Here is a 16,207-nt window from a genome sequence, read left to right as displayed (position 1 = left end):
GGACCCCCCTGTGTTTAACATGTTTGGAAGCAATTCCTGCTCCTTTATACAAACCTCTACCCAAGGGAGGTAGTTTGTGAACACAGCTGGAGCTGTTGTGTGTCTGTTCAATATCTGGCAAAGAATAAAAATGTTTGCAAGGAGCCTGTTTGTGTTCAGGTCTATGGGGTGCTTCCAAGACTCATTTTGCAGTACTCGCAGTGTGAATGCTGTGCCATAAAGAGAAGCCTGTTGAGAACCTTGTTGTTTTCCTTGTTTGAGATGAAGTGATATGAGTCCTGCATAGATGGCAACAATGGCAGAATGGGTATGACTGGACTCCATTCTCTGTGCTGGATAAGGACCCTCTAGATAGCAATATATCTTTATCAAGTGGAGGTAGCTGACAGCTCTAGGCATTGAAATTGGAAGGAATGTGGAAAGCTAGTTCTGTAGAGTTAGATGATCATGGAAGTGGCCCTGGTGAATATGTATTTTTATAAGCATAGTAACAACTTTTATTATTTCCATATATAGACCAAGGTTATTGTGTCACCTTCCAAACAACTGTGAGTGTTTGTGTGGTTGATAAATGTGACTTGTTTGTACTTTTGCATCATCCAGTCACACCGTGAATAGCTCAGTGTATTGTGCATTTATTCAAGACACCGCCCCTGGAGAACACAGGTGCCAGCCTGATGCCAGCAAAGCTGCTGTGCAGCCTCGAGCTCCAGAGCCTCCTCACCAAGGCAATTCCTCAGATGCTCTTCCTCACCCTGATGGGTCAAACCAGCTCAGTGGAGGCACAGAAGAAAAGTGTGTTTTGCAGATCACAGGCATGACCTGTGCATCGTGTGTGTCTACCATTGAAAGAAATTTGCAGAAAGAAGATGGTAATAAATTAAAGATTCCTATAATGAGTCTAATGATAAGGGATGATGGGATGGAAAATATGTTCTATGAGATTAATAGAAGAGGCTGTCATACAAGATCTGGAAGTTAAATGGACTTAATGCTCTTAGTGCTAATGTAACTATGTCACTGTTTCACTATCCTGTTGCACTGGTGGGCAAACATGATGAACATACTTGTAGCAGGTTGTAAAGTGATAAAAAAATCAAATAACTCTGAAGACAATAACAAAGAAATGGTTGTCATTTAGTTTTCAGGGCCTTGTTGGTTTACAAAGCAATCCGTCTCCTCCAGAGCCATTGAGAGCTCGGGCATGCTCGGGCATATTTACACAAGCAGGTGCAAACAAATGTATGGCTCCACTGCCAGGGTGAGCTTAGGCACAGTGGTGTTTACTGGAAGTCTGCAGGCTGGGGCTGCCTTTCCTCTGGCCATGTAGAAGATTAACAGATGAGCCTTAGCAATGTCTGATTTCATTTGTGTCAGCATGCCTTTGGGGAGTTTTGCTTATTGATTACTCGCTCCTCAGTCTCCCAGTGGTGGTCTCACTGCCTTGATTTAGAAATCAAAATAAGCATTAGCTCTTCAAACCAATTTTTTTTTGCCTTGTGATCTTTATGTTTTGATTTTCAATTTTAATGTAGATTTCTGTGGGCTTTTTATTTATTAAAAAAATAAGGAGGGGTGAAGGATAGGAAAATAAAAAGGTATAGCATTGTGCTGCAGGGCTTGTTTCAAACTACAATAATCTAGGGCAGATCTTTCTGCAGTGGATGTAAAGGTTGCTTCCAAACATCCTTTTTGTCTCATTAGATCACAGCAAAACTCACCTCCTTTCCTGTGTAAATCTTGCAATTCCTCTCATTGCTAGAGGGAGACTCAGTGTGGCTGGGTCTCTGTAAAAACTTTGCTGTTGTGACTAGAGAAAAACACTAGAAGGAAGCAGAGAGAAATCATTAGGCTTATAATACCTCTAAGTTGTTACAGTCCTCACTGACAGTCCCTTGTAATATTTTATTTTTCTTTCCCTCCAAGGAGCTACATTATCTAATATTTTTGTTATTGCCACTGCAGGAATTGTTTCAGTGTTAGTAGCACTGATGGCAGGTAAAGCAGAGATAAAATACAAGCCAGAACTCATACAGCCTCTTGAAATAGCACAGCTGATCCAGAATTTGGGTTTTGAAGCTACCATCATGGAAAATAATGCAGAAACAGAAGGGCAAGTGGAGCTTCTTGTAAGTCATGTGTATTTGAAATTACATGTTTGTTATGGAAAAGTCGGGTCTAGAAGACTGATTTTCTTGCAAATAGCTTTGCTTGAGCAGTTGTGGCTTCAGCAGCTCAGTTCTGGCTGGTGACACTTTTTTTTAATATAATTGCTGAAAAGACAAAATCAACTTGTCTTAGAAGGACCTATCCAAAAGCACTGAAATAAAAAGTGACAGTTCTATGTACAGATTAGACTTTTCTTAGCAATCAGAAATGAAACAGAAGTTTTCCTTTAAAGCACTTTAGTACAGACTGAGTAACTGAGAATTTGTCAATAAATATGCATTGCTAATGTTAAAGGCTTTGTTTAGAGGTCTAGGAGCTTTGGGTAAAATCAGTAAAATTAGTAAATTTCTTATTGAAGGATGGATTCCTCAAATACTAATTTTTATTCTCTGACAGATATTTACTGCAAGACAGAGAACATCAGTCTGGTGCTGTGTTAATAGATCACAAAGTGGTAACATGCCTTATTGAAGCCACAGGAAAATTCAAGAGAGATGAAGTTACACATGCAGAATTTGGCTCTGGCAATCTTGATAGAACCAAATTAGTTATACTTTTACAGTTAATAGCATGCCTGAGTGCTACCATGCAAATACATGGCTGTGACTTTATCTGCTGTCTGCACAATTTTGTAATAAAAGTGGGTAGTTATGTTCTCAGCTTTGTATCATTTAAGACAGTTCTATAAAACCATTAAAACCTTTATGCTGAGGCTTTGTCTCAAGTACACCCACAAATACTGGGTGAATGTGGGGGATTGCTAACTACCTAAAATTGTCTTTTCTTTAGATTACAGGGATGACTTGTGCTTCTTGTGTTCACAATATTGAATCCAAACTCATGAGAACAAATGGCATATTCTCTGCCTCAGTTGCACTTGCAACTAGCAAAGCTCACATCCAGTTTGATCCTGAAATTATTGGACCTCGAGATATTATAAAAGTAATCAAGGTAGGCTTTGAAAATTTTTTATGTATGGACAATTACATGGTGAAGCTTAGAAGGAAATAAAGCAGCTGATATTTGAGAGGTTTCACTGATTTTGTAGATGCCATAGTTATTGCCATGTTTTTATGCTCTTGTGGTGAGGCTGCTGTGCTCCACAGGAATGCATAGGCCCCCCAGCTGTTACTCTAAAAACACACACTAAAAACTACAAAATGAAACTTTTTTATCTTTACCTGGCAAAAGTGTCATATATTCATTTCTTGGAATTCTATGTGTAGAATCACAGTTAATTCAGTGAAGTGTTGCTAATTTAGAAAAAAAAGTACTTCTTTCTCTTGACAGTGACAAAGGCTGTAAAAGAAGTTTTGCCACAGCTCATGCCACAAGCATTACATATCTCTGTACACGCTTGCATCTGTCCCTACATCTTTTTGAATGGAAACAGCTTGTGATACAGCCTGATATTAAATGAAAAAATCCTGGTTTACCAGTAATCACACAGATCATAAAATCTACTGTTATGAAGGTCGAGATGTGGACAAAACCCTTTTCTTTTTTGTCCCACCAGAAGAGAGATCATACTGTATGAGGTGCATGCAGTGAGTAGTCAGGAGGACAGCAGAGACTGTTTGCCTTCCATGCTCTAGAGAATTTACTCAGAAAAGAGCTGCTACACCACAAAACTGATGCAGCTGCAGTTATTAAGATGTTAACTAGTAGACTGTTCAGGCTGGCAGAGTAGTTCTCTAAAGTATATTTTGTCACAGAAGCATTTCATGATGCAGGTAGGAAGTTTAAGTGTATTGCTCTTGCAAGCGTGCTTTGGGTTTTTGTGTGTTTGGGCAGGAGGCATGGTTCTACTGCAGTAACTCACCCAAGTGACTCAAAACTGGATTTTTGCTTGGATTTGTTTCTGGGCTGCTTTGCCCTGCAGTTTGTTGTCCTACAGGTTTAAACTAACTTTAGACACTTTAATTTTCAACTTCAGGTGTATTTATTAAACTGTAGTGTTAGGGACTTGCTCACAAGGTTGTCAAGCTCCCAGTGGCTTGTGCATTTTAACTTCCTTTGTGGTATGTCCCATATCTCCTGATTATTCTAGTGGGGGTGAAAGGGCATATATTTTTCTTTAGGAGGAGTGGAGTACAATTCCACCTCTCAGTGGCTCCCCATGCCTAAGAACTTGGACACTTACTGCATCTATACACTGTGTTCATGTATAAGCACCAGAAGTCCTTTGCAGTCCAAATTTTGGCTACTGGCTGAAATATCCTCCCATTTCGGCAAAATCTAAAAGTAAATAAATGGATGGAATTTATTAAACATGGAACAGTGTCCTTTTCTGACATTTCTTCTAAAAGTAGTGTAATTTAAATGTGTTTTAAGTAATATGGTTAGCTTCATCAAAACTAACTTATCTTTCCTTCTGTTTCAATAAAAAGGAAATTGGCTTTCATGCTTCTGTGGCTAAAAGAGATCCAAATGCACATAACCTGAGTCATAAAAAGGAAATACAGCAGTAAGTATTTATTTTCTCTCTCACTAAAGAACATGTCTAGATCATATCTTGTAACTCTACTCCCCCCAGCACTCTTCCCAGTTAATTAGATTATTCTTGTGTAAGGCATATTTAATTTTACCATTCGCCATTTGGTTCAAGTACTTTTATTGCTTTCATTAGTTTTAGTTTTTAACTAAAGAAGTCTATACAGTTAAACATGTTGCAGACACTGAAGTTGTTCCAAAATACTGGATCTTTGCAAATATCCCAAAGCTGTGTGTTAGTACAGTGCTAATAACCCCAGCCCTGCACTACCAGCACAGCTGGGCCTGAGTGGGGTGTAAAAAACCTGTGTATTTACAGTTTTTCTCTTTCAGGTGGAGGAAATCTTTCTTGTACAGCCTAGCATTTGGTATCCCTGTTGTAGTCTTAATGATTTATATGCAAATACCCAATGGTGAAGACCATGGGTCTAAGGTCCTGGAACAGAACCTCATTCCTGGATTATCTATTTTGAATCTTCTCTTTTTTATCCTGTGCACTTTTGTTCAGGTATGTCCATACTGCTTCCTAGGGGTTTGCTTTCTATTCATCTCCCATTTATGTGATCTGATGTGATAAAGACAGAAATGGAAAGATTGAGTGGATTAGGCCTGCCCTCTTGTCTGTACCACCTAAGCAGAACAAAGTGGCACTTTTTGTATTTATTCAATTCATAGCTCTTCCTCCTGTCAAAGTTGCATCAGATAGTTACAAGTGGAGAAGGTAATATTAAAATAAAGAGATGCCTGATGATCTGCAAACTAATTGTCTAGCTGTAGGTAAATCCTTTCATTTTCTATGACTTGTGTACTTTGCATTGCTGAGGAAAAGGATGATATTTGCTGGTTTTGAGAACCAGGAAGTGTGAATGAGAGGAGGTCAATGGAGTCAGTCTCCTAGTAGACTTGAAGGTGTATCAGTATCAAATTTGCTTGGGTCAGCAATGCCTTCCCTCATGTCCTGCATGGTTTTAATTCTGCTCTGGGCAGTATTATGTACTCTGTGGTTACTGATCTCAATGTGAGTCTGTCCCTGCTCACACCAACAGTTCCTTGGTGGATGGTATTTTTACGTGCAAGCTTACAAGTCCCTGAGGCACAAGACAGCCAATATGGATGTGCTCATCGTGCTGGCCACGACGATTGCTTATGTGTATTCCTGCGTGATCCTGATAGTAGCAATCCTTGAAAAGGCAGAGAAAAGCCCTGTCACTTTCTTCGACACTCCTCCCATGTTGTTTGTGTTCATTGCGCTCGGCAGATGGCTGGAACACATAGCCAAGGTAACTCATCTTCACACAAATGTTGTGTATTTATGATAGGAGCAGGGTAAACTATTCAGAGGAATTTTGAATTCAGCTGTTTCTGGTGTAGTCTGTAACATGAAAGGTTGTTTAGAGCTCATTGTGTTAATTACATATCAGGATTTCTATATCTCAGTGTATCTTAAGCATTAATCTCTGTTTTTTAGGGCAAGACCTCAGAAGCTCTTGCTAAGCTTATGTCTCTTCAAGCCACAGAAGCCACTGTGGTGACCCTTGGACCTGGCCACTCTATTGTCAGGTATGTATTTATGATTCAAAATCCCTTCAGCCTGCCTGGGTCACAGACTAGGCTTGATGCAGTTAACCTGAAAGCTGATAGCATAAGTAACCTGCCTGTTCTGCTTGTGTCTTTTGCAGGGAGGAGCAAGTACCTGTTGAACTGGTTCAAAGGGGTGATATTATAAAAGTTGTTCCTGGTGGAAAGTTCCCAGTGGATGGAAAGGTCATTGACGGCAGTTCTATGGCAGATGAGTCTCTCATTACTGGTAACTTCCCTTATCTTACACAAAGAAGTGAAATCTTCTGGAACTCTTTATTACAAGAAAAGAGAGCAGACCCAACCCAAACACTGCTGTCTGAATAGCCACAGGATGCTGTGGCTTAATGGATGCTGTGGCTTTGTAAGCTTGAATTAAAATCCTGCATCTGTGCACACCCTAAAAACCAGAAAGTTTTCCACTCAGTCTGGCCACTTACTAACCTACTGATAGGATAGGTAGAGTCATAACACTGTTGTCCTTATTCCAGTGATCTGGATGGAGTTTCTCCTGGAATGTATTTGTAGAGATGATACCTTCTCAGAAATAAGTTCTAAAGGATGGTGTGGAAATATTGATGAGATGCTGGAGTTTGTATGACAGGGCTCTCTCAATGCGCAAGGAGGGGGAAAGAAAGCCTTGAAATTTCATGTTTGTTAAGGGTCACAGGACTTTTTTACATGTTCTGAAATTTTAATTTCATTTTGTAAATATAGTAAGGATTCAATGCCTTGTACAATTCTTATAAATAAAGTAAAATATACAAAAATTTGCATTGGCATTGGATTACTTGTTCTAGTTTGGAAGAGGAACACCTTTAGCTTCAAGGAATCAGTTGTTATCACTACTACTAAAAATAGACAAAATAAAGATGTTCTAGAGCTAGTATTCATGCAGAGGTAGCAGGAGAACAGGAGCTTTTCCACAGAAAAACATTCTGGTCTTTGAAAACTCAGGGTCATGGAGATAAAAACAGATTTCTCAAACTCCCATTGCTATACAAGGTGTTACTGGAGAAATTCCTAGAAGTACCTTTTCCAACCAATTTGTTCCTTGCCCTTTTGAAGTATGGTTTACTGAAAAGTTATGATCAAGGAAACAGCATTTCCTTTGAAATTAATCCTATAAAAAGGTTTATAAAAATATAACACTACCTATCCCTGTCTTCACCAGTCAGAGATACCCAGTATGTGATTTCTGGTCATTATTGCTTAGCCTACTGATTTTGCTAACATAGAATGAGCTGTGTGCTAATGGACTATGCTGTTAGGGGTATTGGCTCATTTATTCTTACCTTCTCTTTCCAGGGGAACCTATGCCAGTCATTAAAAAGCCTGGGAGCACAGTGATTGCTGGTTCTATAAATGCATATGGCTCACTTCTTGTTAATGCAACTCATGTTGGTAGTGATACCACTCTGGCACAGATTGTAAAATTGGTGGAAGAAGCTCAAATGTCAAAGGTAAAAATAATGGAGAAGAAAACCTTGATCACAGCTTTTGATTGAATAATAAAAAGATTATATGTTTTGATACTTATATACTTCAGCAAACTGTGTTTTTCCAGAACTATTGTGTATTTTCATGAACTCTGCATATTTATGTGTTTCAACCACAAACATGCAAATAACTGGGTTTATTTTTTATAGGCACCTATCCAGCAACTGGCAGATAAATTTAGTGGATACTTTGTTCCATTTATCATCATCATTTCAACTGTGACATTGATAGCATGGATCACAATTGGTTTTGTAAACTTTGATATTATTAAAAAATATTTTCCTGTAAGTAGTTTTATTATTATAACTGGGTTTTTGTGTTGGGATATCTTCCAATGTAATTAAGATGCTTTTTCTATGTAGGGTTTGATGTTATAATCACCCTGAGAGGAGCTCAGTTGGTTAGATAATAACACCAAGGTTGTGGGTTCAATCCTTGTATGGGCCTTTTACTTTAAGAGTTGGACTTGATGATCCTTGTGAGTCCCTTCCAGCCCAGAATATTCTGTAAATACTTGTGTAAAACATGGTGTTTTCTACACAGAGCAGATAATGATGCTATTTAAAATCTCTCTTCAGGTATAAATATATTTTTGCATTTACCCTTTAGTTCTGCATGGGGTTCTTACAAATGGAAATTATTCACAGTGTTTCTGGGCTAAACATTATCTATAGCTGTATTGCAAGGAGCTGAGCCATTCCTGTTATGTCTGAAATTTTTGTGGACATTCCTGTTTCTGATGGCAGATAGTGGTTTTGGCTTGAGAAAGAAGCTGAGCTTCTGTTATTTTTAGGATGTATATTTGCTATGCTCAGCAACTGGTGGGGGGGGGGTGTCTGTGTATCTGGAAATAGCATTCTCCTTTGCTAAGCTTTAAAGGAAATTCCCACAAGTTATGTGACATCTGGGAGACTCAGAGCAGAAACAAACATTTGTATGCTTGAGCAGCAAAAAATCTAGAAAATAAACAATTCATATCATTGACCTTTCTTTAGCATTACAGTAACAATAATAGATTGATTTCCTGTACGGAAGTTTTCCGGATAAATGTGTTTTCTGAAATGACTGTGATTGATTGTACACCTATGTTATCTGCTGTCGGCATTCTTACATATCTTTCTTTAATTTTTCCCCCTTCTCTTCCCTCTTCTTGCAGAATCAGAGCAAAAACATTTCAAAAGCTGAAATAATACTGAGGTTTGCATTCCAAACCTCAATCACTGTGCTGAGCATTGCATGCCCTTGCTCTTTAGGCCTGGCTACCCCCACAGCTGTAATGGTGGGCACAGGAGTGGCTGCGCAGAATGGAATTCTCATCAAAGGTGGAAAACCCCTGGAAATGGCACATCAGGTTAATACAGTTCATTCTGTACTTTTGTAGCTTACCCAGATATTGCAATATGAAAAATAATTCCCCAGGAAATTCTGCATGTTCAAAGAAAGAGGGTGGAAAGTTGTTCCTTCTTTTTTATTTTTTTCCTTTTTTTTTTTCCTTTAATTGATTGCTGCTCATTGAGATTAAGAAGATAAATTGAACCTTCTTCAAAGTAGTCATAGCAAAGTCTTGAGAGCCAACATACCTTACCATCTCATGACTGTGAGGTTGCTAATCCTCTTCATGGCAATCTTCTTCAGGCTAATCCTCTTCTGCAAAAGAGCCAACAATCCACTGAGTTTTTTCTTTCCTCTGAAACCATTCGTGAAATGCATATTGTTCATGATCAATAGTTAAAAATTTAAAATGCAAGAAAAAAAAAATTATTTGAAGATGTTTTAGTGTATAGACAAGAAAGACAGAAGGGAGGCAGAAAAAAACCTTCGAAGACACAAAAATTATGCAAAGAGGAGGAAGAGGTTGAAGGAGAAAGATGTTTGACATGTCCACAGCTGCTGAAAAGAAAATGAATCAAAGCCATGCTGTGATAGGCTATATTAGACACATGCAGAACATTTTAAGGGAGGAGGATGGTAACAGCAAGTTACTCAGACTGATAATTCTGGTTATTACTTGATCAGAAGTTTTTCCAAGGATCACAAGTTTTTCCATGGGGCACAAGTTTTTCCAAGTCTCTGGGAAGATATAAAAAAGACTGCTAATTAATGCTGGAAGTTTTTACATTTTGGATCCAAGCAAGGCTATGGTCAGGGCTTTGAAAATTAGGTGACCTGTGTGATTCTGCAAGGTTGGTGTGTTGCTGGATATGGAATAAGTGCCTACTTTGCTACGTTTGTGGGGTTTGTGTTTCTTTCTGCTGGGTTTATTTTCAGGATTAGAATTTACTTCATCTTTGAGTTCCAGTCTATGTGGGGCTGTGTTTTTTGGTTCATTTCTGATTCCTCAAGACCCATTGGCCTGGCTGACAAGTGATGGCTGAATTTGGTGAATAGCATGACATCAATTTTGCTTAGGTTATTGTTTCTTGAACTTCTTGCACCCTTTGCATCTTCTTTATGACCAAACCCCTTCCTGAGTCCTCTTTCCTCAGTGTCATTGTTGATTGTTTTGAACTGCATTGAAAAAAGCCCTCTTTGCATCACATACCTTATGGTAAAAGTGATTAAGGTGCCATTACATGACTCCTGCATGTGAATACATGTTCTGTCCTTTGCATATGCATCTCAGTCCTACAATTACACTGATGTCTGGGATCCTGATATGGGCACAAGATGATCTTGTAGCTTTATGAGGAATTAATAAGAAAGCATAAGGAGGCCTGCTGTACAGATAATTCAAGGTACCTTGAGGAATCCCTGCTTCTGTAGATTTATTCTGTCTTTGTGTGGATATAGTCAACTGTTTATTAAAGTCTTGACTGTATTTATGTGCCATAACCATACCAGCATCCCTGTGCTTGCAGGGCTTAGGCAGTAACTGTGTTTCTTTCTTGCAGATCAAGACTGTGATGTTTGATAAAACGGGGACCATCACCTATGGAGTTCCTAAAGTCATGAGGCTGCTTTTGATGGGAGACACAGCTGTGCTCCCCCTGAAGAAAGTGCTGGCTGTTGTTGGTACAGCAGAGGCCAGCAGCGAGCATCCTTTAGGAATGGCTGTCACTAAATACTGCAAAGAGGTATTTAGCCTTCCTGTTTCATCCAGAGCCTGAAGGCATCACTGAAAATGCAACAATGTTGTATAAAATGATCAGGTTCCAGAGGAAAGGGCCTGCCAAGACAGTAACAGACTGGAAAACTGGGAGACTGCATGGTTGTGCATCTTGCTCTGGACATTACCAGACAGTGTATTTATCTAAGCTGTGCTTTTCTGGAGACAGTGTGGAGTTCTGAAGGAAGATCTTGCTCAGTTTATCTTGAACTAAAGAGAAAATAAGGAATATATGCAGGAGGAATAATTATACTTAAAATAACATCATGAAGCAAATGTGTGTGATGACATTTCATATTATCTGACTATAGTCACTTCTATGAGTCACTTGCTCATCGGAATAAATTAGGCAAAAGTCTTTAAAGCTTGAATATTAAACTGCAAAATTTGTGAATTTCACAAATTAATTAATCAATTACTCAAGTCTTTGCAAATTTTACATATCCTCAGAGGTCATTTATATATGTCATGTATTCCTCAAGCTTCAGGGAGAAGTAAAACACAAGTCACAGTGAAAATAGGAAGCCTATGTAAATAAACAATTAATGTCTGCTAAGAAAAATCATTAATTGATATAGGGAATAGTTTTAAAAATATACCAAATTTGCTAGATCTTTCAGTGATAAAATTTAGAAGGAAAAACATAAATTTAGAAGTAAAAAGATAATATAAGCAACAAACCAAATGTCTTCCTTATTTTTTACATTTTTAATTTAAAATTTGTTTTAGTACCCTGACAGTTCTGTAGTCTTCCCATGCAGCAGTTATTACTGGACTATGGCTTATATGAATTGTAATGCTATAGTGCTGGCTGATGTTCTTACCTCCTGCCTTGTCATCCCTGTGTTTTAAGATCACTGAGAGGTACATGTAGTTCCAGATTTCAGAGACAACCCAGAATAACTTATTTACAAATTAATATTTTCTCAATTTTTTTTGTAACTTGTAGGGTCCTGATAATCCCCGAATCTCATCTTGAAGGTACTCACTGGCTTCTCTCCCTAACTCAACAGAAAAAGCTAGTTTTCCTAACATCCAGACAGATCCCTCCAGGAATTAGATACAGTTTTTCACTGTACTCTTACATATATACAAAGAGGTCTGATCCACCACAGGCAGTTGCCTGTGAGGTTAATTAGAAGTTTCTAGAATTGTAAGCTGGGTGGCTTAATGATGAAATATTTCTTTTTCATTCCCAGTCTTGGCTGAAGCCATGAACCACCAATCTAATTTTTTCATCCTTGAACTGGCAGAAAAAGCTGTTCCTTGTGGTTGCTGTTGCTAGGGCTGAGACCTGGCTGTGATCTGTATGGCTGCCCCTTTCTAGAAGTCTAAGCCACAGCACACCCAGAGCATCCTTTTTCTTAGTTCTGTGCTACTGATACTCCAGGCTGGTTTTCAGTTGGTCAGTCATTGCCAAGGGGAGGAATGAGGCCTCTTTTTGGCAAGAGTTATCTAATGTTTGTACCCCACATGAGCAGCACAGATTGATGATGGCCTCTGGTTACATCTTCAGGAGCTTGGCACTGAGAGCCTGGGATACTGCACCGACTTCCAGGCAGTCCCAGGCTGTGGTATCAGCTGCAAGGTTGGAGGAGTTGAGGCCATCCTTGGCACAGCTGAGGAAGCTCCCAATAAGCTGGATGCTAACAGGACTGGGAACAGCAGCGCTCCTCTGGGAGATAGTGGAGTTATCCCACTCTTGGAATCACAAGGTAAGTGATTATCTGCCCTGTGCTGCCCCTGTGCCAGCTGCAATGTGGGGGAGAATGAACCAACAGCACCAACCACCTACCAGACTATGTATAAGAGAAAGGTGGATATGGGGCAGAAGAAGGCAAAGAACAGGAGGGACAAAAATGTGCTTTAACAAAAATTGAAGCTCTCTCCACAACTCTTGATCTCTCTCTGCAATTCAGAAACTTAACTGAGAATTAGGTACAGTGATGGGTACTTGAAAATTCCATACAATATATGGACAATAAGGCATACCCAGCAATATTCCTTTTGGACAGAAAAATGGTCCAGCAGACAGCAAAGTTTGCATTATCTTCCCATTTAAAGCAGTTACTTTTAACATATATTGTCTTACTGCAATTTTTTACATCCTCCCCTTTAGTTCCATCTTAATTTGGACCTTTTGTTTTTTGTTCATATATCTCTCAAGGCACTTAATTAAAAAAAAACCCTCAAACCTATTCAGCAGATGCAAGACAAAATGTGCTATATCTGAAAACTTATTTTAGTGCCTGATAGTTTTGATTAGGCCAATAAAATTCAGGTTTGTTTCAGACTCTCTGGATGCCACTTTGCTATTTTGTGGTGTAGGAGAGAAAGAAAAGGTATTTAAAGCCTTCCTTAAGGAGCTCATCAGTTCTCTTCAGAAGGCTGTGGTGCTCTTGACCTTTTTGAGAAAGCTATTAGAAGAATTAAATAGAATGAGAACTTCAATCATCAGAACTGTGCCATTTGTGAATGGTTCTAATGTAATATTTTCTCACCTGCTTATATTGTTCTTGTGAAGTTGGATTGGATTCATAATGAGGTGCATTGTTTGTTAGAACTACACTACTCTTGTCAGAAATAGCTTTTATATTTGAAAGTCATTAGTTGTGAGAACAAAGCAGGATGGCATTAACTAAATGTGTGTACTGTGCTTATTCAGAGGAACAATGCCAGCTGACAAAGGCAAACACGAGCAAGTGCTTCCATTAAGTCCATGACACAGTTTTGTGTGTAAAGAGGCACAGATTGAATCTTGAAAGAGAAAACTTTTATCAGGCTGTCTTCAGGCAGTGCCTCCACCTAACTTGTCTTCCTGAAACATCTCTGCCTGTGTACACTGCTTTTGAGATGCTCATTTTTCTTTTTGTCTGTGCACAAAGGTCCATCAGCTTCTCAGAAATACTCGGTGTTGATCGGAAATCGTGAGTGGATGCGACGCAATGGCTTGAATATTGCAAATGATGTAAATGATGCAATGACAAACCATGAAATGAAAGGACAGACTGCCATACTAGTGGCTATAGATGGTAACTGCTCTTCCTTTGAGTGACTTAACAAGTATGAGTCAATCCTACTGTGGAACAGATGAAAACAATCTGAAGCAGTTGATCACTGGCTTAGTGTCAAGAAACTACTAATCTTTTAGTGCAGAACTGCTTGTGAACTGTGAAGTATCAAGGTGTTCTTAAAAGAAGCTTTAACCACACAACAGTGTTTATAAGGTTTTGTTGTGTAGGTTTTAATTTAAGAATTAATTTTTGTACCCCCTGTTGTCTAGGATCATTGTTCAAACAAGCAGTGCCAATATGGTGCCATGTCCAGTCCTAATTTATGTCAGTTAAGGATCATGGACCAACCTATCACATCACTGGTATCAAAACATGCATAAATAAACATGCATGAATAAACATGGTGATTCATTAGATCAGTCAAGTGAGTTTTGCCAGTGGGGTTCTGCTCTTGACCATGCAAAAAGAGATCCCAGACAATACCTTGATATGAGAACTGATTACAATGGTGATAGATTGCCAGCACACCTGTGATCTTGAAATGAGGCTAATGATTCATTTACTGAGCAAATATTCTTGGTGCCCCTAGAGAGCAATTTTGAAAGGCATTTGCTTGTGAAGGAAGTATGGATGCACCTTTGAGCCAATGCACTGGAAGGCAGATGCAAGACTTCTCAATGAAAGTAATTAATTCTAGTAGAGATCCAACCCTGAAAGACTAGGGGACATAAAACCAGACTCTATATGCTTCCTCTTGGAGGAGTGGCTTTAACATCTGACCTGGGCACAAATACCAACACTTTCTCTGACCCACTATCATATTTTTCCATACCATAAAACACGGAAGTCAGGCTTGTTTAAAAACTACTCATCTTCCTGATCCCTAAATATCTGAAACAGGCAAATGATAAGAAGAAGAGACCATAAGTGAGAGAGCTGCAGACACAAGTGTCAGTGTGGCTCAGAATGTGTTATTGCACAGGCTGCCACAGTGGGATGGAGGGGGAGCTCTGTCCTCTTGGTGCCACTTTCCCTCCCACAGCTCTCTCTGACGGAGGATGTTTCCATTGGTGCAGGTGCATTGTGTGGAATGATTGCCATAGCAGACACTGTCAAGCAGGAGGCAGCCCTTGCTGTGCACACACTGCAGAGCATGGGAATAGACGTGGTGCTCATAACAGGGGACAACAGGAAAACTGCAAAAGCCATTGCTACTCAGGTATCTGCTTATCTGTGGTTCAAAAAGCTAAACAATGAGGTTCTAGAACTCCTATTTGCCCTGGTGAATTTGAAGCAGGAGCTTCAGTTTCCCTGAAACTGCAGTTTCTCTGGATATATTAAATGAAGACAAATTTTTCTTGAACTGGACTGAAAATCAGGTCAAGTCCTATGGCATAGTAGAGGCCAGTGACTGTGTTAAGATCCCACTGTAGACATGCAGTCAGTACTTCTCCAGAGTAATGGAGTTTCTTGCAGTAATTGGTTGCTGAACTGAAGCCTCCCGTTTCCCTTCACTGAAAGGCAGACCTGTTTGGTTAGTGATGAAGGAAAGTTCCTTGAAGATGCAGTTCTGGTCACAGTTAGGCAATCCACAGTGTGGATTTGTCATTATCTTAACAATAACAATATGAATTATTGCTAAGAAGCATAGCAGTCTAAAGGAGATTGGGTTTATATTTTTCCCAGTGGCAAACTATAAATGAAAAGTCAGATCCTCACTCTCCTTTGCTATGTTTCTACCCTCTCGATCTTCCTTTCCCTCTTTCCCTTTGTATTGGTCTACTTCTAATCTTACCATGTGCCACTTTGCTTTCCTCAGGTATCCCACCACACAGCTGACTCAGCCAGCACTGTGGTATGCACGCTCTTCTGTGCTGTGAGGTCTGTTTTGTTTCTCCATGTGATGCTTTAATCCTCCTCCTATTGGCTTTCACACTTTCGCTTTCGTGTTCAGTTATGTTAAAGTGCTTTCCCACCTAATTTTCTTTGTCAAGGGAAAAAAGTCTTTTAGAAACAAGCTTGAATTTATGGTTCCAGGAACAGAGATGAATGTTTTAAACAAGCTTATTTTGTGTCATTGAATTTTTGGAATGTCCTTTCCAATAGAAAGAAATGGTAAGCAGTTTTAAAAATGTTATAAAATGTTACTTTTCAAAAGGTTTAAAGAGAGCTCCTATCTTCTGTGGTGAAAAGCTGCTTCTGCCTGGTGAGGCAGCCAAACAAAGGGCATTATCCCAGCACTATTTAATAGAGACATCTGTTTTCCAACTACAACAGTAGAGCCATTGCTAGCAACTCCACATAAGCTACCATGTGGATGGGTAGAAGCGTTTAGCCAGCCATTTGC

The 16,207-nt window shown here is 39.2% G+C and overlaps 1 protein-coding gene across 5 annotated transcripts in view; it reads left to right on the top strand.

Moving 5' to 3' along the window:
• ATP7B (ATPase copper transporting beta) overlaps positions 1-16,207 on the top strand; it is a 40,400-nt gene that overhangs the window by 18,204 nt on the left and 5,989 nt on the right. For 2 of the 5 annotated variants that reach the window (XM_077173723.1, XM_077173721.1), the window contains exons 3-17: positions 645-872; positions 1,966-2,129; positions 2,959-3,120; positions 4,560-4,636; positions 4,996-5,170; positions 5,709-5,942; positions 6,131-6,222; positions 6,342-6,469; positions 7,549-7,703; positions 7,890-8,024; positions 8,897-9,091; positions 10,632-10,814; positions 12,363-12,561; positions 13,732-13,878; positions 14,937-15,079. In XM_077173723.1, coding sequence (XP_077029838.1) covers positions 645-872; positions 1,966-2,129; positions 2,959-3,120; positions 4,560-4,636; positions 4,996-5,170; positions 5,709-5,942; positions 6,131-6,222; positions 6,342-6,469; positions 7,549-7,703; positions 7,890-8,024; positions 8,897-9,091; positions 10,632-10,814; positions 12,363-12,561; positions 13,732-13,878; positions 14,937-15,079 — 2,417 coding nt within the window. Of the gene's footprint in view, positions 1-644; positions 873-1,965; positions 2,130-2,958; positions 3,121-4,559; positions 4,637-4,995; positions 5,171-5,708; positions 5,943-6,130; positions 6,223-6,341; positions 6,470-7,548; positions 7,704-7,889; positions 8,025-8,896; positions 9,092-10,631; positions 10,815-12,362; positions 12,562-13,731; positions 13,879-14,936; positions 15,080-15,679; positions 15,932-16,207 lie in introns of those variants that run through there. The other 3 variants (XR_013180939.1, XM_077173725.1, XM_077173722.1) reach the window with 3 other exon arrangements.

This window comes from Agelaius phoeniceus, chromosome 2 (genome assembly GCF_051311805.1).
Source record: "Agelaius phoeniceus isolate bAgePho1 chromosome 2, bAgePho1.hap1, whole genome shotgun sequence".
Taxonomy (NCBI): Eukaryota; Metazoa; Chordata; class Aves; order Passeriformes; family Icteridae; genus Agelaius; species Agelaius phoeniceus.
This window is presented reverse-complemented; position numbering and strand designations above follow the sequence as displayed.